This window comes from Megascapheus bottae, chromosome 5, assembly GCF_031878675.1.
Source record: "Megascapheus bottae isolate mThoBot1 chromosome 5, mThoBot2.hap1, whole genome shotgun sequence".
Lineage (NCBI taxonomy): Eukaryota > Metazoa > Chordata > Mammalia > Rodentia > Geomyidae > Megascapheus > Megascapheus bottae.
This window is the reverse complement of record NC_143513.1, coordinates 67,809,548-67,836,646: the sequence shown is the minus strand read 5'-3', so window position 1 is coordinate 67,836,646 and position 27,099 is coordinate 67,809,548. Positions and strand designations below refer to the sequence as shown.

The window sequence follows — 27,099 nt, the reverse complement described above, 5'->3', positions numbered from 1 at the left end:
GCTCCACTTGCAGTTTTGTGGTGATTAATTGGAGATAGAGTCTCACAGACTTTTTAGTTCCTGGGCTGGCTTTGAATCTCGATCCTCAGATCTCAGCCTCCTGAGTAGCTAGGATTACAGAGGTATGAGCCACTGCACTGGGCTTGTATATCTGTTTTTCTCTCTCGTCTCTATCTCTCCGTCCCCTCCACCCCCACTGAGGACTGAATTCAAGGCCTCCTGTTTACTGAACAAACACTCTTCCACTTGAGCCTTGCCCCTCAAGGACTTTTTTTTTTTGCCAATCCTGGGCTTGAGCTCAGGGCCTGAGCACTGTCCTTGGACTTTCTCAAGGCTAGAGCTCTACCACTTGAGCCTCAGCATCACTTCCAGCTTTTTTGTATGTATGTGGTACCAAGGAATTGAACCCGGGTCTTCGTGCATGCAAGGCAAACACTTTAACCACTAGGCCAAACTCCCAGCCCAAGGACTTTTTTTTAATGTTTCCTGATAATTTTGCTAGGTGGTCTCAGATTCTGATTCTTCTGATTCCACTTCTTGAATAGTTGGGGTTATAGGTGTGAGGCAATACGCCCAGACTAGTGAATATCCCTTTATATAGCCAATATCTCTTCCTTCTGTACAGCATCCAGCAGGGGAGCTGACCCTAGTACAGCTCCCTGAAGGGTAATAAGAACATGTTTTAGAAGGTTGATGATTCAGTCTTCTAAAATTTCCCTTTCCTTAATGAAACTGAATCAGTAATCTATGCTGAGTAGCATTCCTGCTAAAAGTCCATGTGATGATCCAGAAAGGTCTATGTGCTATGACAGAAACACATTGAGAGTCACTCTGTTTTAGTTCAGGCTTAATGTTTACCTGAAGACTAGGATGATCCCAGAGAAGAGAAGTCCCTGGAGGATCATCAAACATTTCCAGAAATTAAACCAAGGAAGTGTATGAGGCTCAGCTGAATCTGCTCTTCCTTTTAAAAAGAAGACAAAATTGGGTAAAATTGGATGCTGTCCTTTAAAAAAAGTTAAGCCAATTGCTAGTGTTTTATGCTTGTAATCCAAATTTTTGAGATCTTTGTAAATTCTGGATATTAATCCTTTATATGTTGAATAGTCGGCAAAGATTTTCTCCCATCTTGTAAATTGATAGGGCAACTCTCTTTCCACCTTGCTAGGAGACAAAGACCAAGCTGTTTCTCTACATACATCAGTCTTTTTATCATTTGTGAGGGAAGTCCATCACTCACCAACTTCATTGCTTGAGAACAGTTTGACCTTTATCATACTGCATTGCTTAATGTCCAGAAAACAGGGGAAAGTGTCAGTTAAACTAGATGTAAACATATAAAAAATTAATCCTGGGCAACAGGTATAATTCAGTGCTAGAACATTATATCTAGCATATATAAAGTTCTGGGTTTGATCCCCAGCACCACAAAAATAAAAACTTTATTGGAGAGAGCGGCTTTTGGTTTCCTTTATGTCAAGTTTCCAAAGAGAAAAGCTTTCAGGAGACTATTGAATATAATGGAGAAAGGACCCACAGTGCTTTCATTCAGCTGTGTAGTGTGTGTGTGTACATGTGTGTACTGGTGCTTAAACTCAGTGCCTCATACTCTCCTTTAGCTGTTTTACTAAAGGCTGGCACTCTATACTGCAGCCACAGCTCCACTGAACTATGTGTGTTCTCTTCTTTTTCCTTTGGGTTCAGTTAGTGTTCAGTGAACCTCAAAACTACTTAGTGTTGCCCATCCAGTATTTCACAACTATCTCTCAGAAAATCTTTAAGCAGCCAAGCCCCAGGGACTTGAGCTTGTAATTCTAGATACTCAGAAGGCTGAGATCCAGAGGATTTCGGTTTGAAGGCAGCAGAAAAGTCTATTAGACTCCATCTCCAAAATCATCAGCGAAGAGCAGGGCCAGAGGCATGGCTCAAATGGTAGAGCACCTAACTGCAAGTCCCCTGAATCAAGCCCCCAATAGTAAAAAAAAAAAAGAAAAGAAAAGGCAAAAAAAAAAAAAAAAAACCCCGGGGCCGGGAGTTTGGCTTAGTGGTTAAAGTGCTTGCCTAGCATGCATGAAGACCCAGGTTCGATTCCTCAGTACCACATACATAGAAAAAAGCCGGAAGTGGTGCTGAGGCTCAAGTGGTAGAGCTCTAGCCTTAAGAAAGTCCAAGGACAGTGCTCAGGCCCTGAGCTCAAGCCCAGGACTGGCAAAAAAAAAACAAAAAAAAAAAAACCCTTCAAGACTGCTTTTCTGGTGAAGGCAGTTAATTCGTTCTAGAGAAATTCCCAGTGTCTGTTCACCATCCTCAAGGCTTGGCCTTCCTTCCAGTTTGTGTTACCTTTGTAAGTGAAATCCAGGGAAAAGCTGGCTGTGACTCACTGAAGTTCTGAACTGAAGAGCCAAAGGCATGGGCCAGAGCCCAGCTGTGGAAAGTGGGTTTAATTGAAGAAAAAAAAGACTTATTATGTTGGGTTTACAGCTATCTCAGGTTGTGCAGAGAATTCTGCGAAGTATGTGCCCTGAAAGTTGATGTCGGGACATGTCAGGCAGTGTGGCCTTCTCTTGGTAAACAAGAGAGTCAGTCAGTACTGGTTCCGGAGAGGTAAAACTTCTTCAAGTTTACAGTGTTACTGCTCGAATGGTGTGTGTGTGTGTGTGTGTGTGTGTGTGTGTGTGTGTGTGTGTGAGAGAGAGAGAGAGAGAGAGAGAGAGAGAGAGAGAGAGAGAGAGAGAGAGAGAGAGGGAGAGGGAGAGGGAGAGGAGGGAGGACAGAGAAAATGTTATATCCCAGCCTCCCTCCCTCAGCAATCGAGTTACCAGCCCTCAGAGAATGGAGCTAGGAGTCAGCCTAACAGCAGCGCAGCAGCTACCCTCCATCTTCAGGATGATAGCAAGCAGCTCCGCCCTTCCCGGGGCTGAGCTTTTAAAGGAGAGCACACGCAGGCGGTCAAGGAGTCTGAGCATTTTACGGTAAAACAAAGCCAATGAGACAGCTGGTCCTGACCGGTTACTACAGAACGAAGGGAGGAAGACAGAAAAGGGCTGCTTGGAGACAAGTGACAGGTAAAACAGACACCCACATGGCGCTCCCGCTCGCAGGGTCCCGGCCCTTTGGGATCACTTCCGGGAGGGGGCGGGGAGACAACGGGAGGCGTGCCGGGAAGGAGGCCGTTTGCGGCGCACCAGGCGGAAGTGTGCCAAAGGCATCCGGATTGCCGCTTCCGGTCCGGCCAAACGCCGCCGAGGGCCGTGGCGTGGTTTGTGCCGTGCGGAAATAGGCTTCTCCTCCAAGCCAGCGGGCGAAGAAGCCGGAGCCGGGTTCCAGACTCAAGAGTCTGGATTCTAGTGGAAAGAGCGAGGGAGAGGGAAAATAAAGAACAGGAACTCGAGGACGACCTATCCGCTGTTTCCGCGGGGGCCAACTTCCAAGGGGGACCCCTCTGCCCTGGTAACGGCCGGAGAGGAGGAGATGGCGCCAGTCAGGGAGCGGCCGTGGCCGAGGCAGTGAGGAAGCGCGAAGGCGGTGCAGCCGACACCTGGGCAGAAGAATCGGAGCCGCCGCCGCCGCCGCCGCCGCCACCGCCACCATGGAAGGAGCCAAGCCAACCTTGCAGCTCGTGTACCAGGCCGTGCAGGCGCTCTACCACGACCCGGATCCCAGCGGGAAGGAGCGCGCTTCGTTTTGGCTTGGGGAGCTGCAGCGTTCGGTGAGGGGCCCGGAGGGGCCGAGCTGCGCCGCGGGGCCCGGGAGGAGCGGCTCCCGAGCTCGGGGTCCCGAGCCCGACCGTCGGCCTCGCGAGGTTCTCCTTGGGGAGGAGCTGCGGCTGTCGGGTGGGGCTGCGAAGCTCCTACGCCTCTTTTCTGAACGGCGCGGTCACCAATGGCCCTTTCCCCATCCCGTAGAATCGGATCTGTGAGTCTTGTACTTCTCCCCGGTGACACCGACCTAACATCCTCGTTTGAATTCCCTGCAGGCCTCTTAGGCCGTGCTTTTGTCTTCCTTCCAATAAGTGCAACCCCAGTGCTTCCCCTTACAGATGCTGGTTGTCTACCTTCCGTATTGGCAGCTAGCAGTTCTCTCTCCTTCTTGTCGCCTTACATCTCACTGCCGGTTTGCATTCCAGTTTGAGTCATTTATTCTCGAAGCTTCTCAGGTTTCCAGATTTGTAAACACGTGATTTTTGCTTTTGAGTGCAACATAAATAGAAGGAAACCAGAGTTCTGGTTTCAGAAAAATCTTTATAATAGAGTTTTCATTTTGCTTCATTTTGGCCCTTGAACCTTATTTTCAAGGAAATAAAGTTTTCATTTGTAGGTCTTCATAAGATGTTATTATAGCTGCCTGAGCATTTGATGAAGTGTTTGTTTTAGCAATTTGTATTTTTTATTATATTTTTGCTTCCTTTAATTTTCCTACTCATATTTGCTGTGCTTTATTTCCATAAGTGTGTACAATTGGTGATCTTGACCTTGGTCCTAAATGCAATTTATGAAGTATTTCGAAAATTGAGGGAGCATGTATTGATTGACTGAACACTCAATGTTACCTTTTTTTTTAATGGTGGTGGTGGTGCTGGTGCTGGTGGTGCTGGTGCTGGTGCTGGTGCTGGTGCTGGTAGTGGTAGTGGTAGTGGTAGTGGTAGTGCTGCTGCTGCTCCTTCTCCTTCTTCTCCTCCTGCTTCTGGTGCTGGGCATCCAACCTTGGCAAGCATCCTGAGCTACAAGCCACACTTTCAATTTATTTACTCCCTTTCCCTTTTATCTGTTTAACTCACAATGGATATCTAAAGATGTTCTGATCTTGTAAGTAAGCCCTTGGATTGCAATGTTTTTTTTTTTTTTGCCAGTCCTGTGGCTTGAGCTCAGGGCCTGAGTGTTGTCCTTGGGCTTTCTCAAGGCTAGCACTCCACCACTTGAGCCACAGCACCACTTCTGGCTTTTTCTATGTATATGGAGTGCTGAGGAATCGAACCCTGGTCTTCGTGCATGCTAGGCAAGCACTCTTACCAAACTCCCAGCCCCAGGTTGCAATATTTTTTTAAGTTGCACCTTTGACTTTGGAGCTCATAGTTCCTCCTTTACCTGTGGAAAGGCAAAGTAATAAGATTTCACTAGGGGCTACACAAGGAAGTCATTCACATACTGCTTCATTTGTTAAATCTCTGATCCGAGGAGCTACAGTTTCCTGGTCTCAATGTAGTTTTCCAAAATAAAAACAGAAGAAATGCTGAGCAGTACTGCAAAAGTCAGCTCTTTCTTACTAAACCTGCTAATTATATGCATTTTAAACTCAGTATTTAAGTGCATACTATGAACCTGTATCTCTGCTGGATATTGTTTGTATTTGGAAATGAAACACACACAAAAAATCTGCGTTTACCACAGATGGTAGTTGTGATGATTAAATGGTGACAGAGCTCAGAGAAGTTCTTCAACATAGAGTTTAAAGTGTTATTTAAATGCGGTTCACTTTTCCCTCATTTCCATTACCCTATTACAACCTTACGTCATCACTATCACTATTAACAGTCATGGTCTCAACTGGAACAGATGACATACTTGACAGGATAATTTGAGGAAGAGTATATTTTAAGGTGAAGGTAGTGCTTCACAAGAAATGGTGTAATAACTTGTAGTCAAATTGTTAATATCCTTAGGCTGGACAGATAAAAGAGAATGGCTATTTGGATACTTGAGTGACTGAATGGTGATTTTCCTGGGGAAGGACACAGCTCACTTGAACTGTCCTGCAGGGAGAGAGCTAGAAGAATTGTCCTGACTTTATATTCCTACACTCCTACTTTCTTGCTGAGATTTCCTATTGGGGAAACCAACCAGAAGCCAGGGTAAACTGTTGCTGCATCTATATAGGTCAGCCTACTTGAACAGAAAAGGTGGTAGAAAAGGATAGAAAAGTGGAGGTGGCAAATATCTAGAACACCTACACATTGTTTTTGGCAACTCCATTCAGTATTTGAATTTATGATTCAGCCAAGACTTAGGTCTTCTGGGTTCCTTTACTTCATTTTCTTCAGCTATCTGGTCACACAGTCACATACTGGATCTTGTCATGACTGACAAAGTCACCAACCCTCCAAATCACTTATACAGACTTTCTACTCTGATAACAGTCTACTTTTTTATTGTTGTTGTTGGTTTTTTAAAAACCAGTTTGCTGGCTCAGTAATCTCAACCCTATGCTAGGAATTTTTTTTGAAATATTTTAATCAAAATTTAAATGTTTGGTTTTTTAAACTTAACAGTTTGTATAACCATTTTCCCTTAATGATAATCAACAGCTTTAACATTTATTTGGGATATTTAAATGCCTACAGTGATCCATCCCCAAATCTTGGTGTCAGTATTAAGTATCCTAGTTCCATGTTGAGACTGTTGATCTTTTTCTTTTCCCAAAGAAGCATCTAACTAGGGAGCCCTCCATCTTTTGGCCAATTCTAATTTTCTTTGTCTAAGCTCACTTGGTTCTTTGCTGCATAATTATTATCTTCCGTTCCTTGATCCTTACTTAGCACTGCCCTAGGGAATTTTCTTCCCATTAGAATGTTGGAGCTACTGATTCCTGAGCCAAGTAATTTTATATGGGATGACTCTTATTTTGGTGGATAATTGAGGAAAGCACCTTCACTTTATTCCTATTATTGGTCTTCCCCTCCCCTCCCCTTCTCCTCTCATCTCCTTTCCTTTCCCTTTTCTCCCCTCATCTCTCCTGTGTTTCCCTCGCCCTTTTCTTTTCTTTCTTTTTTTTTGGCCAGTCCTGGGCTTGAACTTAGGGCATGAGCACTGTCCTTGTACTTTCTCAAGGCTAGAGCCTCAGCACCACTTCTGGCTTTTTTCTATGTATGTGGTACTGAGGAATCGAACTCAGGTCTTCGTGCATGCTTGGCAAGCACTCTACCACTAGGTCAAACTCTCAGCCCTCCTTCTCCCTTTTCTATTCCTCCCTTTTTTTTCTGTCCTGTTACTGTCTTCTCAATGGCCTTTCCCCTCTCCGCATCCTGGAATCACTTTTTTTTTTTGCTAGTCATGGGCCTTGAGCTGTCCTTGGTTTCTCAAGGCTAGAACTGTACCACTGGAGCCAGGACCCATCTACTGTGTCAGTCTTTATTTCCTTCCTTCCTTCTTTCCCTCCTTCCTTCCTTCCCTCCTTCCTTCCTCTTCCTCTTCCTTTCTTTGTCTCTCCTTCCTTTTCTTTTCCTTTGGCCATTTGCTCCTCTGCTCCCTCCCTCCCTCCCTCCCTCCCTGCTTGCTTGCTTGCTTCCTTCCTTCTTTCCTTCCTTCCTTCCTTCCTCTTCCTCTTCCTCTTCCTCTCTTTGTCTCTCCTTCCTTTTCTTTTCCTTTGGCCATTTGCTCCTCTGCTTCCCTCTCCAACCCCAACCTAAACTTATAGGCAATGTAGAAAGCTATGGGAGAACTATAAGGAAGACTGCATAAAGAATCTCAAGGAAAACTGTTGGTCAAAAAAGGGGTTGGGATGCCAGTAGTCCTAGCTACTCAGGAGGCTGAGATCTGAGGATCCAGCTTTGAAGCCAGCCTAGGCAGGAAAGTCTATGAGACTCATATCTAATAAACCACCATAAAGCAAGAAGTGGAGCTGTGGTTTAAATGATATAGCACTAGCTTTGAGCATGGAAAACTCAAGGACAGTGCCTGTGTCCTGAGTGAGTTCAAGCTCAAGGACAGGCAAGTGTGCACACATACACACACACACATACACAGAAAACAGAGTAATAAAACCTGTTAAATTTGTTTAAGGAAGAGGGGAAAGGAGTAAGAGAGTGGTAGAAGGGATGGTGTTGACTGAAATACATTGTGTGTATGCATAGAAATGTCATAAGGACACTCCTGTGTAGCTAATGTATGTGCATAAAAATATAAAAATAATTGAAGATAAACCAATAGATAAGCAAGCTACAGAAGGAAAGAATGTCTCTTTTTAGGTATAATGATTATAATACTCAATTGTAATAAGTTTTACAGTTCTCTATTTTTAGAGAATCTAGATTAGAAGACATTTCAAAAGTTTTAACAGGAAGTAATGCTGTGGCTCAAGGGGTAAGGTAGTGGCCTTGTGCTGAAGAGCTCAGAAACAGCGCCCAAGCTCAGAGTTCAAGTCCCACAACCAGGAGGGGGGGGAGTTTTATAATTTAATGTGGAAATTGAAAAAGCATGATAAAAAGCATAAATCATATAATAGTAAGGCTTTCAAGATGTATAACATGTTTATGGAAATTTTAAATATTGTGCCATGGATATCAGCCAATTTCTTCTCTAGTTCTTTTCTCCTTTGGGGTGTGTGTGTGTGTGTGTGTGCGCGTGTGCGTGCGCGCGCGCGTGCACACACGCATATGTGTACCTGTACGAGGGTTTAAACTTAGGGCCTTGGACTTACTCATCTTGCTTGCTCATTTTGTGCTCTAGCCATGCTCTTAGCTCATGCTTGTTGGGGATTATTTTGGAGATGGAATCTAATCGGCGTTTCTATCCATGTCGGCCTGACCACCATCTTCCATAGCTCATCTACCTGAGTAGCTAGGATTATAGGTGCCAACCACTGCCACCCAGATTCTTCTTCAAAATGTTTTGACTCTTTAGTCTAATTTTAATACCTAAAGTCTTTGGTTTTTCTCTAGCAATTGTAGTTACTGATTTAATTTTGTTTATTTTTGTGCTCTAGTCAATATTGTATTGCATAGAGCAAGTTTTGTTTATTCATTCATCCATGGATGAATACTTATTCTGCTTTTGACCATTGTGACCACTAACTACTACTGTGAACATGGGTATACAAATGCATGTTGGAGTATCTATTATCAGTTCTTTTGGATATATACCCCGAAGTGAAATTCCTCGACCACATAGTAATTCCATATTTTGGGGTCTTTTCCTTTTTTGTTGATCATGGAGCTTGAACTCAGTGCCTGGGCACTGACCCTGAGCATTTTTGCTCACAGCTAGCTAGTGTTCAACCATTTTGGATCACAGAGCCACTTCTGATTTTCTGGTGGTTAATTGGAGATAAAAGTTTTATGGAGCCAGACATAGTGGCTCATGCCTGTAATCCTAGCTACTCTGGAGATCTGAGGTTCAAGGTTCTAAGCCAGCCCGGTACAAAAGGACCTGAGACTCTTATCTCCAATTAACCTCTAAAAAATGGGAAGTGGGGCTTAGCTCAAGGGTAGGGTGATAGCCTTGATCTGTAGAGCTGAGGGACAATGCCCAGGCCCAGGGATAGGGCAATAGCCTTGAGCTGAAGAGCTCAGGAACACCGCCCCCGACCTAGGGGTAGGACAGGGGGGTGGTAGCCTTAAGCTGAAGAACCCAGGCTGAGTTCAAGCCCCATGGAGCCCCCCGCCCCCCCCAAAAGTTTAATGGGCTTTACTGCCTAGGCTGGCTTTGAATCATGATTTTAATATATGCTTTAGATGTCCAGTAAAATTTTATGTGGTTTGTATGAATTGTTATAAAACTTGCTCATATAGGTGGAAATTGAGATTAGAGATGAAAAAAAAAACATTCTCTGCTGGGCATGGTGGCTTACACCTGTAATCTTAGCTACTGTGGAGACCGAGAGCTGTACATCATGGTTTAAATCCAGTCTGGGTAGGAAAAACCATGGGATTCTTGTTTCCAGGTAACCACCTGAAGGTTAGAAGAGTTGTAGCTCCAACCTGAACAAAAAAGCTAAGGTAACAGTGCATAAGACCTGAGTTCAAGCCCCAGCACCAAAACCAAAAAAACACCAGACATTTTCTGGGCTTTTGGCTTTTAGGAAGCCCTCACCTAGATAACTCATTTGCTTTGGTTTGAAATGGTTCCACGTGCCATTTTCTACTTTTAAAGCACATTTGCCTAATGTAATTAGTAAGGTTCACAGTGTGGCAATTATTAGTCATAAAAAATTTGGACAAGATACCTTATAACCATTTTTATATGTAACCAGCTGCACAAAATTGAGCCAATGTTTATTTGACAGATGTCATTAAAGAATGCATAATTGTTTGAAAATTACTGTCTAAGAAGCATAGGGATTCCCTCAGAAATTGGAGAGACAACATCTTACAGTGCTGACTTTTGGTCTTCTCAGTTACTTCCTTTGAGTTAAGGTAGGTCCGTGCATAAAAGCAGATCGTCTTCGAAGACTTGGAGAATCAAAGTATTTCTTCTGAAATCTAAGTGGCTATAATTTCAAGAATTGGTTTTGGCCAAAAGTCTTTTCTCTCCTATGGGAGAAATTTTTTTTTGTTCAGACGCAGTGGAGATGGCTCTGAAATTTTAGGTGACCTGAACCTGTCACTGTATATAAGCTTTTTTGCCCTTCTAGACAAGGTGTTTTGTTGTTGTTGCTTTTCTTTTCTTTTTTTTTTTTTTTTTTTTTTTGCCAGTCCTGAGCTTGGGCTCAGGGGCCTGAGCACTGTCCTTGGGTTTTCTCAAGGCTAAGTACCACTTGAGCCACAATACCACTTCTGGCTTTTTTCTATGTATGTACTACTGAGGATTCGAACCCGGGTCTTGGCATGCTAGGCAAGCACTCTACCACTAGGCCAAACTCCCAGCTTCACTGTTCTTAAATCTATACAAGATATTTGAGGATCTGAAAGCTTACAAGGCATTTGATGATTATTTTTATTTTGTAACTGATTTTGGAGTTTGAATCTTTTGTCCCTAATTTCTTTTGCTCAAGGCTAGTGCTCTACCACTTTGAACCACAGCACCACTTACTAGGTAATGGTTATCTTATGTGTTCATCAGCTTATATTTTTCTTAATAGCTGTGTGTGTGTGTGTGCGCGTGTGCGTGTGCGTGTGCGTGTGCGTGCGCGCGCGCGCACCAGTCCTGGGCTTGGGCTCAGGATATGAGAACTGTCCTTGGGTTTTCTCAAGGCTAGAGCTCTATCATTTGAGCGACGCGCCACTTCTGGCTTTTTTCTGTGTATGTGGTACCGAGGAATCGAACCTGGGGTCTTTGTGCATGCTAGACAAGCACTCTACCATGAGGCCAAACTCCCAGTCCCTTTACTAGCCTTTTAAAACATTTTTTTTCTCTCACTGTCCAAGTAAACTGTCAGCAACTAATTTTTGTAACATCTTAACAATGTATCTCCAGTGCACAAATAAATTTTTTACATATAAAAATTTAAGACAGGGGGCTGGGAGTTTGGCCTAGTGGTTAAAGTGCTTGCCTAGCATGCATGAAGACCCAGGTTCAATTCTTCGGCACCACATACATAGAAAAAAGCTGGAAGTGGTGCTGAGGCTCAAGTGGTAGAGCTCTAGCCTTGAGAAAGTCCAAGGACAGTGCTCAGGCCCTGAGCTCAAGCCCAGGACTGGCAAAAAAAAAAAAAAAAAAAAAAAAAAAAAAATTTAAGACAGGAGGAGCTTGGCCTAGTGGTAGAGTGCTTGCCAAGCATGCCAGAAGACTACTGGGTTTGATTCCTCGGTACCACATACATCAAAAAGCCGGATAGTGGTGCTTTGTAGCTCAAGAGGTAGAGTGCTAGCCTTCAGGCCCTGAGTTGAAGCCCCAAGACTGGGGGGAAAAAAAAATTAAGACAGTTGATATGACAACAGTTGATTAGTTCTGGGATTGTACCTCAATGGTACTTGCCTACCTAAAATTTTTGTCAGTTGTAGGGCTTGAACTTAGGGCCTCAGGGCTGTTCCTGATATCCTTTGTTCAAGGCTACCATTCTATCACTTTGAGCCACAGTACCATTTCTGATTTTCAGATAGTAAAGCCTTACAGACTTCCCTGCTTGGGCTGGGGCTGACTTTGCACTTTAATCCTCAGATCTCAGCCTCCTGAGTAGGTAGTCAAGTCCTTCCTTTAGTGACCAGAACCTTCTCCAAAGAAAGTAATTAAACCCCTCAGCCTAATTTTGGTTATGTTCTAAAATCTAAGTGCCAGTGATTGTATTGTTTGTTAAACACGTCATTTGAAGTATGATGTAAAAGTCAATGTTAATAAATTCTTTAATAAAAAAAGAGAGTAGTTAAGATTACTTTTTCAGCTTCTAAACTAGATTTCTGTCACAAAGGTTTCGTTTTTCTTTTTGTCCATGGTGGGGCTCAAACTCTGGGCCTGGGCTCTGTCCCTGAGTTCTTCAGCTCAAGGCTACTGTCCTACCCCTGGAGACACAGAGCCACTTAGTGGTTAAATGGAGATAAGAGTCTCACAGGTCTTTAGTACCCAGGCTGGCTTTGAACTGTGATCCTCAGATCTCAGCCTCCTGAGTAGCTAGGATTACAAGTGGCGAGCCATTGTGTCTGGCTTTGTTTTTCTTTTTCTTCATTTAGGAAAGTAATTTTTTTTTTTTTGGCTAGTCCTAGGACTTGAACTCAGGGACTGGGCACTGTCCTTCTTGGACACTTTTTGCTCAAGGCTAGCGCTCTGCCACTTGAGTCACAGTGCCACTTCTGGCTTTTGCTGAGAATGTGGTTCCAGGAAACCAAACTCTGGGCTTTGCGCATGCTAGGCAGGCATACTACCACTAGGCTACCCTCCTGGCTGAAAAGTCAGCTTTTTAGTTCTATATCAGGTTGAAGAACATGTGTCAAAAATAATTTTGTTTGGTATATACTTTCCTTTTTATAAGTTCTATTTATATTGAAATAGCCTTTACCCATTGTGTACTATAATAGATGTATCATTTATAAGTTTAAAATTGCTACAACCTGATACTTTTATGTTGCTTTTTGTTTCTCATTGAATATTTAGTCCAAAGTTTCTGTTGCTCTGTTTGCCTGAACTCTCCTGTCCTCTGAGATGTATTTTAACTAATTTCTGTGTAATTTAAGGAGGTTTTTTTTTGTTGTTGTTGTTGTTTTGTTTTGTTTTGTTTTTGCCGGTTCTGGGGCTTGAACTCTGGGACTAAGTGCTATCCTTGAACTTTCTCAAGGCTAGTGCTCTACCATTTGAGTCACAGCATCACTCTGGCTTTTTTTCTGTGTATGTGGTACCTAGGAATCGAACCCAGGGCTTTGTGCATGGTAGGCAACCACTCTACTACTAGGCCACACTCTGGGCACCTAAGGAGTTTTTGAGTAGTATAAACTAGCAGCTCTAATCTAATTCTTGACAGCTAGTAACTCCCTCTCTCTCTGGGTGTACTTGGGTTGTTGAGGCCTGGTCGGTGATTTTGGTTGATTTGGCAGTTTTAGAAATTTTGGAGTCATAGAGTAACAGAACACCATTAAAGAAGAAAAAGGAACAAGTGCTAATGAAGGATTTACAGCATGTTTCGGAAAGGATTTGGAGGACATAACCTGCCCTGTGCATCACATAACCATTAACCATAGATAAATCTTTTGAAAAGAAAAGACTGACAGGAATCTCTGATCTACTGCTTTGTGAACTGGCAGACTGGAATTAGATGTTTAAATGGAAAATGTTCTCGTTGCAGCCTCTTTGAAATGAGCTGCTAGTGGGAGCTGCAGCTTCCTCCTGCTGACTAAGCCCCAGGCTTCGGTTGAGATGGTCCTTTGAAATGTGCTTAGTCCAAGCCTGGATTTCAGTGGGTAGCACCTGACATCTGTGGCTAGAAAGTCCTATAAAGTGTAAGTGCTTTATTCTCTCCTTGTAAAGAATCTTTTTTCCTTCCTTTAGTCTTTCTTCTCTTTGTTTCTGGAGTTTAGCAGAGGGGAGGAATGGTGAGCAATGCACTATTGTGTCAAGGTTATTAGGATTTTTTTTTTTGAAGGGGGGAGTCCTGGGGCTTGAACTCAGGGCCTGGGCACTGTTCTTGCTTTCTCACAGCTAGCATTCTACTATTTGAACCACAGCACTGCTTTTTCTGTATATGTGGTACCAAGGAATTGAACCCAAGGCTTTGTGCATACTAGGCAAGGACACTACCACTAGGCTACACTCCTGGCCCTATTTTCTTTGACTCAATCACCAAAGCAAGATTACTTTTTATTTTTTGTGTGTCAGCAATTCTTTTTTTTTTTTCCCCCTCCCTGGTCGATCATGAGGCTTGAACTCTGGGCCAGAGCGCTGTCCCTGAGCTCTTCAGCTCAAGGCTATCACTTTATCACTTGAGCCACAGTGACACTTTCCTGGATGTCAGCAATTCTTAAACTATATCTTCACTTTGAATTCAAAATAAAGAATGATAAATTGTAACTTTTTAACATTTAGTGTTGGTAGTTTCATCATGAATAATTTGCTTGATTAATTGCCTAATAGTATTGGAGTTTGAACTTAGGACCTTGTGCTTACCATTTGCTAGGTTGATGCTTTACCACCTGGCTATGCTTCCAGCCCTTTTTGCTTTAGTTATGTTTTAGGTAGGTTCTTGCTCTTTGCTCAGCTGTTTTGGACCATCTGTCCTTACTTGATTCTCTTTATGCCTATCTTGTAGCTGGGATGATAGATGTGAGCCACCAAGCCTAATTCCCTTGTTGAGATGGAATTTTGTCATGACTTTGTTCTGGCTGGCTTCAAACCATTGTTCTCCAGATCTCAGTCTCCCAAGTAGTGATTACAGGTGTGAGTCACCATGCATAACCCCCCCTTTTTTGTTTTGTGTCATTATTTTTAATAAGTACTTTGTAAAGTGCCTGTTATGGCCAAAGGATTTTACTGTGCTTTTGGAATATACAGAGATAATTAAGTTTTAGCATATTTTATCTTTTTATCTAAGCTTTGAAAAATGTTTTCAATCTCTTGGAAAATGTGGACAAAGACTATACTGATTACACTACAGAGTTTAACAGTTTTACTAAGAGTTAAGGGTATTATGATAGAAAGGTGAAAGAACTTACTCTAGCTGGCCCCTGGTGGCTCACACCTATAATCCTAGCTACTCTGGAGGCTGAGATCTGAGGATTAAAGTCAAACCAGGCAAAGACAACTGGTCGTGGCACTGTGGCTCAGGCAGTAGAGCTCTAGCCTAGAGCTGAGGAGCTCAGGGACAGTGTACAGGACCAGAGTTCAAGCCCCATGATTGACCAAAATAAAAAAGAACTTTTGCTAGGTATCTTTTCTAAGTTGGTTGAGTTAGATTTATGTTATTAGAGAATAATTCAAACTAAACTTTGGTTTACTCTGTAAAATCAATAATTACGATTTGTGTTTGCTAACTTTTATCATTGTATGTATTCAGTGCTTCCCATATTAGCTCTTTTTCTTCTTCAAGTACTAGAGATTGAACACAGGTCTTTGGGATGCTAGAAAAATACTCTACCATTAAGCCCCTGCCTCCCCTCTGCCCCATCATGACTATCTGAAAGAGTTTTCTGTAGTGTGTATATCTCATATACTAACTGGTAGGCTGTGTAGAAGTAATGGCATATAGTCTCATTCACTTTCTGTTTATAAAGAAACATTTTTTAAATCCAAAGATAATGTGTTCTGGGCACAATCGTAAGTGTATAGCTTTTTTTGGGGGGGAGGGGGAAACAGTCCTGGGGCTTGACTCGGGGCCTGACCACTGTCCTTGGGCTTTTTCCTCAAGGCTAGTGCTTTACCACTTGAGCCACCACACCACTTCTGGCTTTTCTATGTATGTGGTGCTGAGGAATTGAACCCAGGTCTTCATGTATGCTAGGCAAGCACTCTACTACCAGGCCAAACTCCCGGCCTTTTAAGTGTCAGTCCTAGGTTTGAATTTAGGGCCTGGCCTCTCCCTGAGTTTTTGTGCTCAAAGCTAATACTCCATCACTCGATCCATAGCTCTACTCTGGCTTTTTGACCAGATCTTTTTTTGCCTAAGATCCTTAGATCTGGCTTTGCGAGTAGCCAGGATTATAAGCGTGAAATACCAGCACCTGGTTTTTGTTTTAACTTATGTAAGTGATTAATAATAGCATCTAACTTAATTCAGTAGATTGCTTGCTGATACCTCTTCCCAGTAAGTCATTTTTTGCTTCCCCCAAAACTGTTCTTGTAACTTATTATCACCATAGATTACCTGTTGAAAAGAAATTCTAGTGAAATTCTTAAAACTACAGCTTATCCATTTGAAGTGTAGAAGTTTTCGAAGTATTCATGGAATATGCATGTACCTTCACAGTGAAATTTAGAGCAATTTCAGCACTCTAAAATAAAAATAATTAAAAAAAAAAACCACACCATACTTGGACCTGCTTCTCCTTCCTTGCATCCACTCCTAAGAAATGTGCTTTGTCAGGGGAACACAAAGGCACGATGCCTATGTGCATCTCATCATGTAAAATCATATTTATTAAAATGAACTCCTGAAAATAGACATTAAAAAAAAGAAATCTGCCTTGTCTCTGTAAAGGTTTGCCTATTCTGGACATTTCACATAGATGGAATTGTATAATTTGTGATACTTTGTGATTGACTTCTTTCTTATAGTATGATGTTTTCAAGGTTAGTACATGCTGTAGTATGTGTCACTTCGTTCTCACACCCCTCAGTAATAGGGATCAAGCCCCAGAGGTATTGAATGTACTAGATAAGCTTTGTACTACTAAGCTATATCCATAGCTGATTTTATTCCTTTTTCTGGCTGAATAAGAGTCCATTATATATGTGTGTGTGTGTGTGTGTGTGTGTGTGTGTGTGTGTGTGTGTGTGTATTTTATTTTTTTTTGCCAATCCTGGGGCTTGAACTCAGGGCCTGAGTATTGTCCTTGAGCTGCTTTTTCTCCAGGCTATCACTCTACCACTTGAACCATAGCACCACTTCTAGCTTTTTGTATATATGTAGTACCAAGGAATCAAACCCGGGTCTTCATGCATGCTAGGCAAGCACTCTACCACTAGGCCAAGCTCTTGGCCTTCCATCCTATTTACATACTACATATTATTCATTTATTTGTGAATAGTTGAAGTATTTCCATTTTTGCAATGTTATAGATCTGAAATAAACGTTTCTATATAGTTGTGGATTTTCTAGGTCATATCATAACTCTGGTTTTAACCTTTCAAGAAAGAGCCATTGCCAGGCGTGGTGGCTCATGCCTCCAAGGAGTAGGGAGGTAGCCTTGAGCTGAAGAGCTCAGAGACTATGCCCAGGCCCAGCAGTAAGGAAGTGGCCTATAGCTGGAGAGCTCAAGGACAGTGCCCAGGCCCAGAGTTCAAGCCCCATGACCCCCGCCACCCCCGTCCTTCCTCCCCCCCACAGGGAGTGCGAGAGTGAGCCATCCCAGCTAGATGCTGGTGACTCATGCCTATAATCCTAGCTACTCAGGAGTCCGAGATCTGAGGATCACAGTTCAAAGCCAGCCCAGGTACAAATCCATGAGACTTTTATCTTTAGTTAACCACCAGAAAGCTGGATGTGGGACACTGAGGCTCAATGTGGTAGAGTGCTAGCTGAAGAGCTCAGGGACAGCACCCAGGCCCAGAATTCAAGCCATACAACCCCCCCCCAAAAAAAAAAGGAGGGAGGGAGGGAGGAAGGAAGGAAGTCATCCTACTTCCCAAAACAGCCATACCATTTTACATCAGTGATATATGAATTCATGTCTTCCTATACCTTCATCAGTACTTCTTGTCTATCTTCATTATAGCATTCCTGGTGAATATGAAGTGATATATATATATATATATAAAATTTTAATTTTTTTTTTTTTTTTGCCTTCCTGGGATTGAGCTCAGGACCTGAGCACTCTCCTTAGACTTTCTCAAGGCTAGAGCTCTACCACTTGAGCCTCAGCACCACTTCTGGCTTTTTCCCATGTATGTGGTATCAAGGAATCGAACCCGGGTCTTCTTGCATGCGAGGCAAGCACTCTACCACTAGGACGCTACCGGCCCCGTGAAGTGACATCTTATTTTGGTTTTGATTTTATTTTCTGATGGTACATCGTGTTTGTGTGTGTGCATATGTGTGTGGGGCTGGGAGGGAGTCAGGTCTGGGGCTTGAACTGGATGCTACCCTTGTGCAAGGCTAACACTACCAAGTGAGCCACAGTACCACTTATTTTCTGGAGGTTAATTGGAGATAAGAGTCTTAAAACCTTTCCTGCCTCTGCTGACTTTGAACCATGATCCTTATACCTCAGCCTCCTGAGTAGCTAGGATTATAGGTGTGAACCATTATCACTCTGACTTTCAGTTGAGGTTTTATTGTCTTATTGTGTAGTGCTCTGAGTCCCTTTCTTTCTGCTGTACATTAGCCAGTACTTTCCATGGAGTGATCTGTCTTTACATTTTACTTTATTTGGTTATCCTGGGACCATGGCTTTCTGATGCTTTTTAAGAAATTAGTTTGTGCCTGATAAAGTAAAACAGGTTCGGTTAGCAAGTGTTCTAGTTGGAGGAGAAAAAGGAGCGGGGAGGATGACTATGGTCAAAATTGTTTCCATGTATGAAAATAGAACAGTGAACCATGTTGAGATTTTTTTTTTTTTTTTGCCAGTCCTGGGGCTTGAACTCAGGGCTTAAACTTGGGCTTTCCTTAAGGTTAGTGCTTTACCCCTTTAGCCACAATACCACTTTCACTTTTTTTCTATGTAGGTATGTGGTACTGAGGAATCAAACCCAGGTCTTCATGCATGCTAAGCAAACACTATACCACTAGGTCAAACCCCCTGTCCCTATGTTGAAATTGTTTTAAGAAAAGGGAAGGGGATAAGAAGTAGTTGAAGGTATGAGGCTGATTAGGATACATTGTTATACTTGTGTGGAAATGTCACAATGAAATCTTCTTATACAACTGATGAGTGCTAATTATTACTTTGTAATTGATTAGCTTTTGTGTATTGTTAATTTGAGAGTAATGTTCTTTCATTATTGCTTTATATAATCAATGTTTATTGAAATTTATACACATACGTAGCTTTTACATTGCTCTTTGTTCTTTCTTGTTTGTTATACTTACATCCTGGATTATTTTCCTTCTGCCTGAAGAACATCTATTAGTATTTGGGCAGGGAGTGGGGGGTGGAGGTATTTTTTGCCTATCCAGGGGCTTGTACTCAGTCACTGAGCTTCATCCCTAGGCTCTCTGTACTCGAGACTAGCACTCTACCACTTGAGCCACAGCACCACTTGAGGCTTTTTCTGTTTATGTGGTACTGAGTAATCTAACTTGGGGCTTTGTGCATGCTAGGCAAGCACTCTACCACTAAGCCACATTCCCAGCCCCCTTGACAAGACTAATTTCTACTTCATAGACTGTAGTTATTTTTCTTATCTAATAAGACTTGTGTGAAAAGAAAATAACAATAGTCTGTGAAATACTTACTTGAATTAAGATATCTTCTCTGTTATTTTATGAAGTAAAAAGATTGAAATGTATGACTATTGAGACCAAGATGTAATAAATGTGCTTTTTTTAAGGTATAATATAACATGTACCAAACTTGGTTCTCAGGATGAACAAAGCTTATTTAAGTGGGGAAAAAGTAGAAACATCTGTGGTTAGAAGAGATATGGCTAGAAGTTACATAGTAGCATGTTTGTTTTAATAAAAACTTTTGGAGTATTTTTCTTCCTGCCTTCCCCCTGCGCTTCATGTTTCTATCCTTCAAGATTATGTGTTTGATTCAATAGCAGGTTCTCAGGCCTTCAGTAAAGTGAGTCACATTATGCAAGACATTAGTTGGATAGGGCCTCTATAACACTGTAATTTGGTATATTGGCTTAATCAGGTAATTTTGCTTGTCAGATTTTTTTCTCCATTGTATTTTAGTCTACTTATATAATGAAGTTGTGTGTCATTAAATTTACTTAAGCTGGGCACGGTGGCTCACGCCTGTATTCCTAGCTACTCAGGAAGCTGAGATCTTAGAATCATGGTTCAAAGCCAGCCCAGGCACTAAAGTTCATGAGACTTTTAGCTCCAATTAACCACTAGAAAACTGGAAGTGGCACTGTTGCTCAAGGAGTAGGGCAGCCTTGAGCTGAAGAGCTCAGGGTTACCGGCACAGAATTCAAGTTCCACAACTGACCAAAAGAAAAAAAAATACTTAGTTAGAAAAGAAATATTCTTTAAGATACCTCTGATTTACTTTCAGGTCCATGCATGGGAGATTTCTGACCAATTATTACAGATCCGACAGGATGTGGAATCATGCTATTTTGCTGCACAGACCATGAAAATGAAGATTCAGACCTCATTTTATGAGCTCCCTACAGATTCTCATGCCTCTTTACGGGACTCATTGCTAACCCATATCCAGAACTTGAAAGATTTGTCACCTGTCATTGTAACACAGGTAAATCGTGTATTTCACCATCTGAATTTATCATCTTTATTTGGATTAACATTGCAAGGTCATATAAGATTGTCAAAGACACGTTGTGCTATTCTTGAAAGTGTTTTAAAAAGTGAGTTAGTAGTGGCTCATACCTGTAATCTTAGCTACTGAGGAGGTTGAGATCTGAGGATTTCAGTTTGAAGCCAGCCTGGGCAGAGAAATTGGAGAGACTCTTTCTTTTAGTTAACTAGCAAAAAGCCAAAAGTGTAAATGTGGCTCCAGTGAAAGGAGCCACACTGGCCTTGAGTGAAAAATTCTAAGGCCCTGAGTTCAAGCCCCTGTACCAACACTTTTCTGCTGCTTTATGTTTTACTAAAGATTGAAATGTAAGCCTGCTGAGATCAATATGAAATAGATATTCCTATATGAAAAAGAGATTAATTCTCAGAGTGATCAAAGCTCATTAAGTGGAGAAAAAGTACTTATTAGGTTTCAAACTAACCTCAAAAGACTGAAAGGTAGGGAGGTCAATATATTTTTTCACTGAGATGTATATAGTCTCTAAGCCTCTACTATTCAAACTGCAGATGACAACAAATTTTTGTATTATATTAAGTCAGCAGTCTATGTAGTTACTTTGTTAAAAAAAAATCTGTCTGAGCAGATTGGCTAATATAAAGCAGTGAACCAGAACAAGGATCTTTCCTTCTTTAAACATGGAAATAAATGTATTAGAAAGGACAACAGGAAGCCTCTGTAAATGTATACATGTGTTCTCTGCCTGGCATAGAAATGTCCTTGTAGAGGAGTCTTTTGCATTAAGCTTTCAGGATGAAAGATAGAAAAGAGAAATTATAATTCATTATTTCAGGACTGAATCATAGGTTTGACTTTGTCAATAGCTTTGACCTTAGTAAAGTATAATTTATCTTTTCAAATTCTGTACTAGTGGCAAATAAAAGTAAATATTGGGGTTTGGCATTGTGGCTCATGCCTGTCAGCTATCATGGTCTAGAATAGGGGGGCTGGAGGCATGGTAGAGTGTCAGCCAGTGAGTGAAAGCATCAGGTACTAAATTTGAGTTCCAATCTTGGACAAAAATTAAAAATAGGAAAACACTTGGTGTGGGATGGCCCAGGCCAACAAGAATGTAAGACCTTGAAAAATAACTGAAGCAAAAAGAGCTGGGGACATAGCTTAAGTGATAGAGCACTTACCTACTTTGCAAGTATGAGTCTCTCTGAGCTTAAACTCTAGTACCACCAAAAAAATAAAGATATTTTATTTATTTTTTTTGATGGATTGTGGTGCTTGAACTCTGGGCCTAGATGCTGTCCCTGAGCTCTTCAGCTCAAGGCTACCTACCACTTTCCCCTTGAGCCACAGTGCCATTTTCCAGTTTTCTAGTGGTTAATTGGAGATAAGAGTCTTAAGATCTTTAGTGCCCAGGCTGGTTTTGAACCACAATCCTCAGATCCCAGCCTCCTGAGTAGCTAGGATTATAGGCATGAGCCACCATGCCTGGTGGTTTATTTCTTTTTTTTTTTCTATTTATTTTATTTACATATATATATATATATATATATATTTTTTTTTTTTTTGTCAGTTCTGGGGCCTGAACTCAGGGTCTGAGCACTGTCCTTGGGCTTTTTCAAGGCTAGAGCTCTACCACTTGAGCCACAGCACCATTTCTGGCTTTTTTTCTATGTATGTGGTACCGAGGAATTGAACCCTGGTCTTCATGCATGATAAGATAAGCAAGCACTCTACCACTAGGCCAAACTCCCGGCACCCCGGTGGTTTATTTTTATTTTGATTATTATTATATTTTTTTGCTTTCCGTTTAAAAAAATTACTCTTCAACCAACAACAATTGGTAAGTAACCTAGATGGGAGATAGTTGTAGAGCTAGGGGTAAGAAAAAGGTAAGGGACAAGACAGTCTTAATTGTCATACTGTTTGGAAGAAATTCAGTTCATTTCCAGGTAGCATTGGTGGAATCCTGTTTTTGTTTATGTGTTCTGTTGGTTTATTCACTCTTTCTTCTTATTCAGCTGGCTTTAGCAATAGCAGACCTTGCCCTACAGATGTCTTCCTGGAAAGGTTGTGTACAAACATTGGTGGAAAAGTAAGTTATTTCTGTTGGAAGTATATTAGAACTGAAAATTACCACTAAGCTACACAGAGACATTTGATAGCATAGCTATACATCTAATTATTTTCCTAACCTGTTAACATATAGCCATATATTACTAACTTTTGTTAAAGAAAATCACTTACTATAGAAATACTACAGAAGTACATCATGTAGGATAATAGAAGAAATACATCATGTAAGATATTAAAAAAAGACCTCACAATTTAATTATATACACTTTCCCCTCTCTCCCCTCTTAAATCAACAATAACAAAGGCTTTCATTACCTCCTAACGGGCAGAAATTTTGTAAAACTATCATTTTATCAAAGATTATGTTAAATTGTAGGGTCTTGTTGGGGTTTATTTTGTGTCTGTCATAGAAACTATTCTTTTCAGGTATACAGAGCCTGACATTTTATACGAAGAATTTCCTTATGAATATTCACAAGGAAAAACTTAACCCAGGACACTATGCTATGCAAATACTGTAGTGCTGTGTTTTCTCCTCCATCCCAGATAACCTTAATATTTACTTGTTTTCACTTGGCATCTGGTTGGGAATTAATTTATATATTGTGCTAGTACTATAAGGCTTGAATACTGTCCCTGGGTAATGTCCCTCAGCTTTTTCACTCAATGTTGATGCTCTCCTGGCTTTTTGCAAGTTAATTGGAGATAAGAGCCTCAGACTTGTCCTGGGCTGGTTTCATACCATGATCCTCAGATCTCAGCCTCTTGAGTAGTTAGGATTAGATCTGTGAATTACTGTTTTCTAGCTGGAAAATTGCTTTTTTTTTTTTTTTTAACCAAACTAGGTATCTTTTTTTTTTTTGACTGAGCCCATGCACAGATCTTTGTGCATGCTAGGTAAGCATGCTACCACTAGGCCAACCTCCTGGCCCTGGTGGCCTTTTAAAAAATTTCCAAATAGATTATAGTTTAAAATACTTATATGAATAATTTTTTTTTGATTGCAGGACTTGAACTCTGGGCCTGGGCATTGTCCCTGAGCTTTTCAGCTCAAGGCTACCACCCTACTCCTTGAGCCTCAGCACCACTTCCAATTTTCTAGTGGTTAATTGGAAATTAAAGTCTCTTGAACTTTTGTGTCCACCCTGGCTTTGAACCGCCATCCTTAGCCTCCTAACTAGCTAGGATTACAGGCGTGAGCCACCAGGCACAGCCATGAATAATTATTATTTTATTTTTTGCCAGTCCTGTGCTTGGGCTCAGACCCTGAGCACTGTTCTTGGATTTTCTCAAGGCTAGAGCTCTACTACTTGAGCCTCAGCATCACTTCTGGCTTTTTTCTATGTATGTGGTACGGAGGAATCGAACCTGAGTCTTTGTGCATACTAGGCAAGCACTCTACCATTAGGCCAACCTCCCAGCCCCCAAAAATTTATTTTTAGGAAAATTTTTTATTAAAAGCAAAAACCACAAGCTATCTGGGCTTGAACTGCAATCTGAGGATCGCAGTTCAAAGCCAGCCTACCCAGCATGGGCACTAAAAGGTCTGTGAGACTTAACTCCAGTTGATCACCAGAAAACTGGAAGTGGCTGGCACCATGGCTCAAGGGGTAGGGTGGTAGCCTTGAGATGAAGAGCTCAGGGACAGCGCCCAGGCCCAGAGTTCAAGCTCCACGACTGACAAAAAAACAACACAAAAACAAGCTTCTCGGAAAATTTCTCGGTGTAGAAATTTCAGTTCAAAGAAAACACCATCCTCCTTTTTCTTATACATTATATATAAACATTGTTAATAACTGGTTAAAAATCCCCCTGGATTTTTCTTTATTTTCCTTTCTTTCTTTATTTTTTTGTGGGTTGTGGAGCTTGATCTCAGCCTGGGCGCTGTCCCTGAGCTTTTCAGCTCTATGCTACTGCCCTACCTTTGAGCCAAGCCCCACTTCCTGTTTTCTAGAGGTTAATTGGAGATAAGAGTCTCAGGTCCTTTTATGCCCAGGCTGGCTTTGAACCTTGATCCTCAGATCTCAGCCTCCTGAGTAGCTAGGATTACAGGCGTGAGCCACCACAGCTTCTTTATTGTTTTGAAACAAACAAATGCAGATATTTTTATTTATCTGTTTACTTATTTATTTTGTCAGTTGTGGGCTTGAACTCTGGGCCTGGGCGCTGTCCCTGAGCTCTTCAGCTCAAGGCTAGCATTCTACCCCATGAGCCACAGCACCACTTCTGGATTTGGGTGGTTAATTGGAGATAGGAGTCTCATGGGCTTTTGTGCCCAGTCTGGCCTTGAACCTTGATCTTCAGATCTCAACCTCCTGAGTAGCTAGGATAACAGATGTGAGCCACCGTGCCTGGCTTCATATACATTTTTTTTTTTTTAACTTAAAACATGATGGTCACTTTTTTAAAAAAAATTTATTGTAATGTATAGAGTAGTTACTGTTATATTTGCCAGATAGTTAGGTGCATTACTTCTCACACACTGATACCCTGGTGATCACCTTTTCATACACAGATGTCACTTTCATTACTAATGACTACAGCTATGATCCACTGAGTATCTGTAACCTTTGTAATTCTACTTAATAATGGAGGACATTTATGTTTTTCATAATTTTGCATTTATAAAAGTACTGTAGTACATATCTTTACTTTTTAAAATTATTAAATAATTTATTAACATTGATTTTTACATCATATTTCAAATGACATGTTTAACAAACAAGTGTTCACGAATGGAATCTCTATAATATCTTAACTTTTTTGCATAAATATTTTGTGAAAGTAAAATTGTTAAGTGACTTGAAATTTTAATTGAAAGAAATTTCTAGATACTATTCTAAAAGATTACACCTGTAGAGTAAGTATTATTCCTGTGCACCAGCAGTGGCTCATACCTGTCATCCTAGCCACTAAGGAGCCTGAAAACTGAGGATTCCAGTTTGAAGCTTGTCTAGGCAGGAAAGTCCCTGGACTTTTCTGGAGGCCAATCTCAAGTTAATCACTAAAAGGCTCGAAGTGAACCTGTGGCTCAAGTGGTAGACTTCTGTCCTTGAGTGAAAAAGCTAAGGGATAGTTCGTGCCCAGACCCTAAATCCACACATACACACACACACACACACACACACTCTCTCTCTCTCTCTCTCTCTCTCTCTCTCTCTCTCTCTCTCTCTCTCTCTCTCTCTCTCTCTCTCTCTCTCTCTGTCTCTCTCTGTCTCTCTCTGTCTCTCTCTGTATATTTTTTCTCTTGTTCTTAACCATAGTGGGAGTGCTGTTTTTCTCATGGGCTAGACTGTGACTGGTATCTTTGAGATTATGTTTTCTGGCTCTTAATAACTTAGGATATATATATCCTTTCCCCTTTCTTTTCTAGATATAGCAATGATGTAACTTCTCTGCCTTTTTTGCTGGAGATCCTTACAGTGTTACCTGAAGAAGTACACAGTCGTTCATTACGGATTGGAGCGAACCGGCGCACAGAAATTATAGAAGACTTGGCCTTCTACTCTAGCACAGTAGTATCTTTGTTGGTAAGTTGAAATACCCAGTTGGTGTGGGCAGAAAACCATGGTGATTATTATGTAATTCATTTGGATTTTTTGTATAATATCTTTTTTTTTTTTTTTTTTTTTTGCAAAATTTAGCAGTGATAATAAACTGGCAGTTATACAATACTTGATAGCATAAGCTGTTTTCAAGGTTTTTACTTCTTCATAATCCTATGAGGTTTCTGGTATCTCTCATTCTATAACAATAAATAGGCTTAGATTTACCATTAATTCTAAATTTTAACTTAGGCTTCTGATCTTATTCATCTAGTAATTCATGCCAGCTGATATGTGATCCTCTCATAAAGACACATTGAATTTTTTTTTTGATAGGTTGAGGCAGCTTGAACTCATAGCCTGGATGCTGACCCTGAGGTTTTCTGTTCATGACTAGTGTTCTACTATTTTGAGCCATAGTTTTACTTTTGATTTTCTAGTGGTTAATTGGAGATAAAAATTTCGTGGACTTTCCTGCTCAGTCTGGCTTTGAACCACAATCCTCAGGTATCAGATTTTTTTTTTTTTTTTTTTTTTTTTTTTTTGTGTGTGTGGGTCTTGGGGCTTGAATTCAGCCTGGGCACTATTCCTGAGCTCTTCAGCTCAAGGCTACGGCCCTACCCTTGAATGAAGTCCCATTTCCTGTTTTCTAGAAGTTAATTGGAGATAAGAGTCTCAGGTCCTTTTGTGCTAGGGCTGGCTTTGAACCTCAGATCTCAGCTTCTTGAGTAGCTAGGATTTTAGGCATGAGCCATTGGGCCCACCGGGCCGTCTAGATCTCAGCTTTTGAGTAGCTAGGGTTATAGGCATGAGCAGTCATCACTCTGCAATACATTGAAATTTTGATATAGGGAAGTCATTGTCTGACTAATGTTGTACATTAGCTGATAACTTTCTTTTTTTTTTGGTCTGTTGTGGGACTTGAACTCTGGGCCTGGGCACTGTCCCTTTTTGTTGTGGAGATTGATGCTATGGCTTTATACATGCTCAGTGAACAGTCTTATCTTTCTATACTCATAGCCCAACCTATTTTTAGATCTTTATAGTCTAGCTTAACTTTCTCAGTAATATGGTTAGGGTAGATTATTTTTCAGAGATTGTTCAGTGTGTCTGCAACATATCTTTTTGTGTGAAAAAACAAAATTGATTAAATTATGTTCAGTTTAGTGTTGAAATGGAAGTTATTTTAAGTGAAATGTATATTTAGTTTTTAGATTGCTCTTTTATTGTAACAGAATAGAATTGTAGAAAATTTAAAAAAATATATAAAGCAATTGTATTCGAACTACTTTGATATCACATCCTGTT

The 27,099-nt window shown here is 41.2% G+C and overlaps 1 protein-coding gene across 2 annotated transcripts in view; it reads left to right on the top strand.

The window, feature by feature from the left end:
* The first annotated feature begins 3,243 nt into the window (after nucleotides 1-3,243).
* Nucleotides 3,244-27,099, top strand: part of Tnpo3 (transportin 3) — a 91,549-nt gene continuing 67,693 nt past the window's right edge. Inside the window, exons 1-5 of one of the 2 annotated variants that reach the window (XM_090333272.1) lie at nucleotides 3,637-3,709; nucleotides 13,423-13,576; nucleotides 19,955-20,155; nucleotides 22,192-22,265; nucleotides 25,620-25,776. In XM_090333272.1, the coding sequence (XP_090189398.1) occupies nucleotides 20,033-20,155; nucleotides 22,192-22,265; nucleotides 25,620-25,776 (354 nt within the window). In that variant the 5' untranslated portion in view covers nucleotides 3,637-3,709; nucleotides 13,423-13,576; nucleotides 19,955-20,032. Of the gene's footprint in view, nucleotides 3,710-13,422; nucleotides 13,577-19,954; nucleotides 20,156-22,191; nucleotides 22,266-25,619; nucleotides 25,777-27,099 lie in introns of both variants that reach the window. The other variant, XM_090333271.1, reaches the window with a different exon arrangement.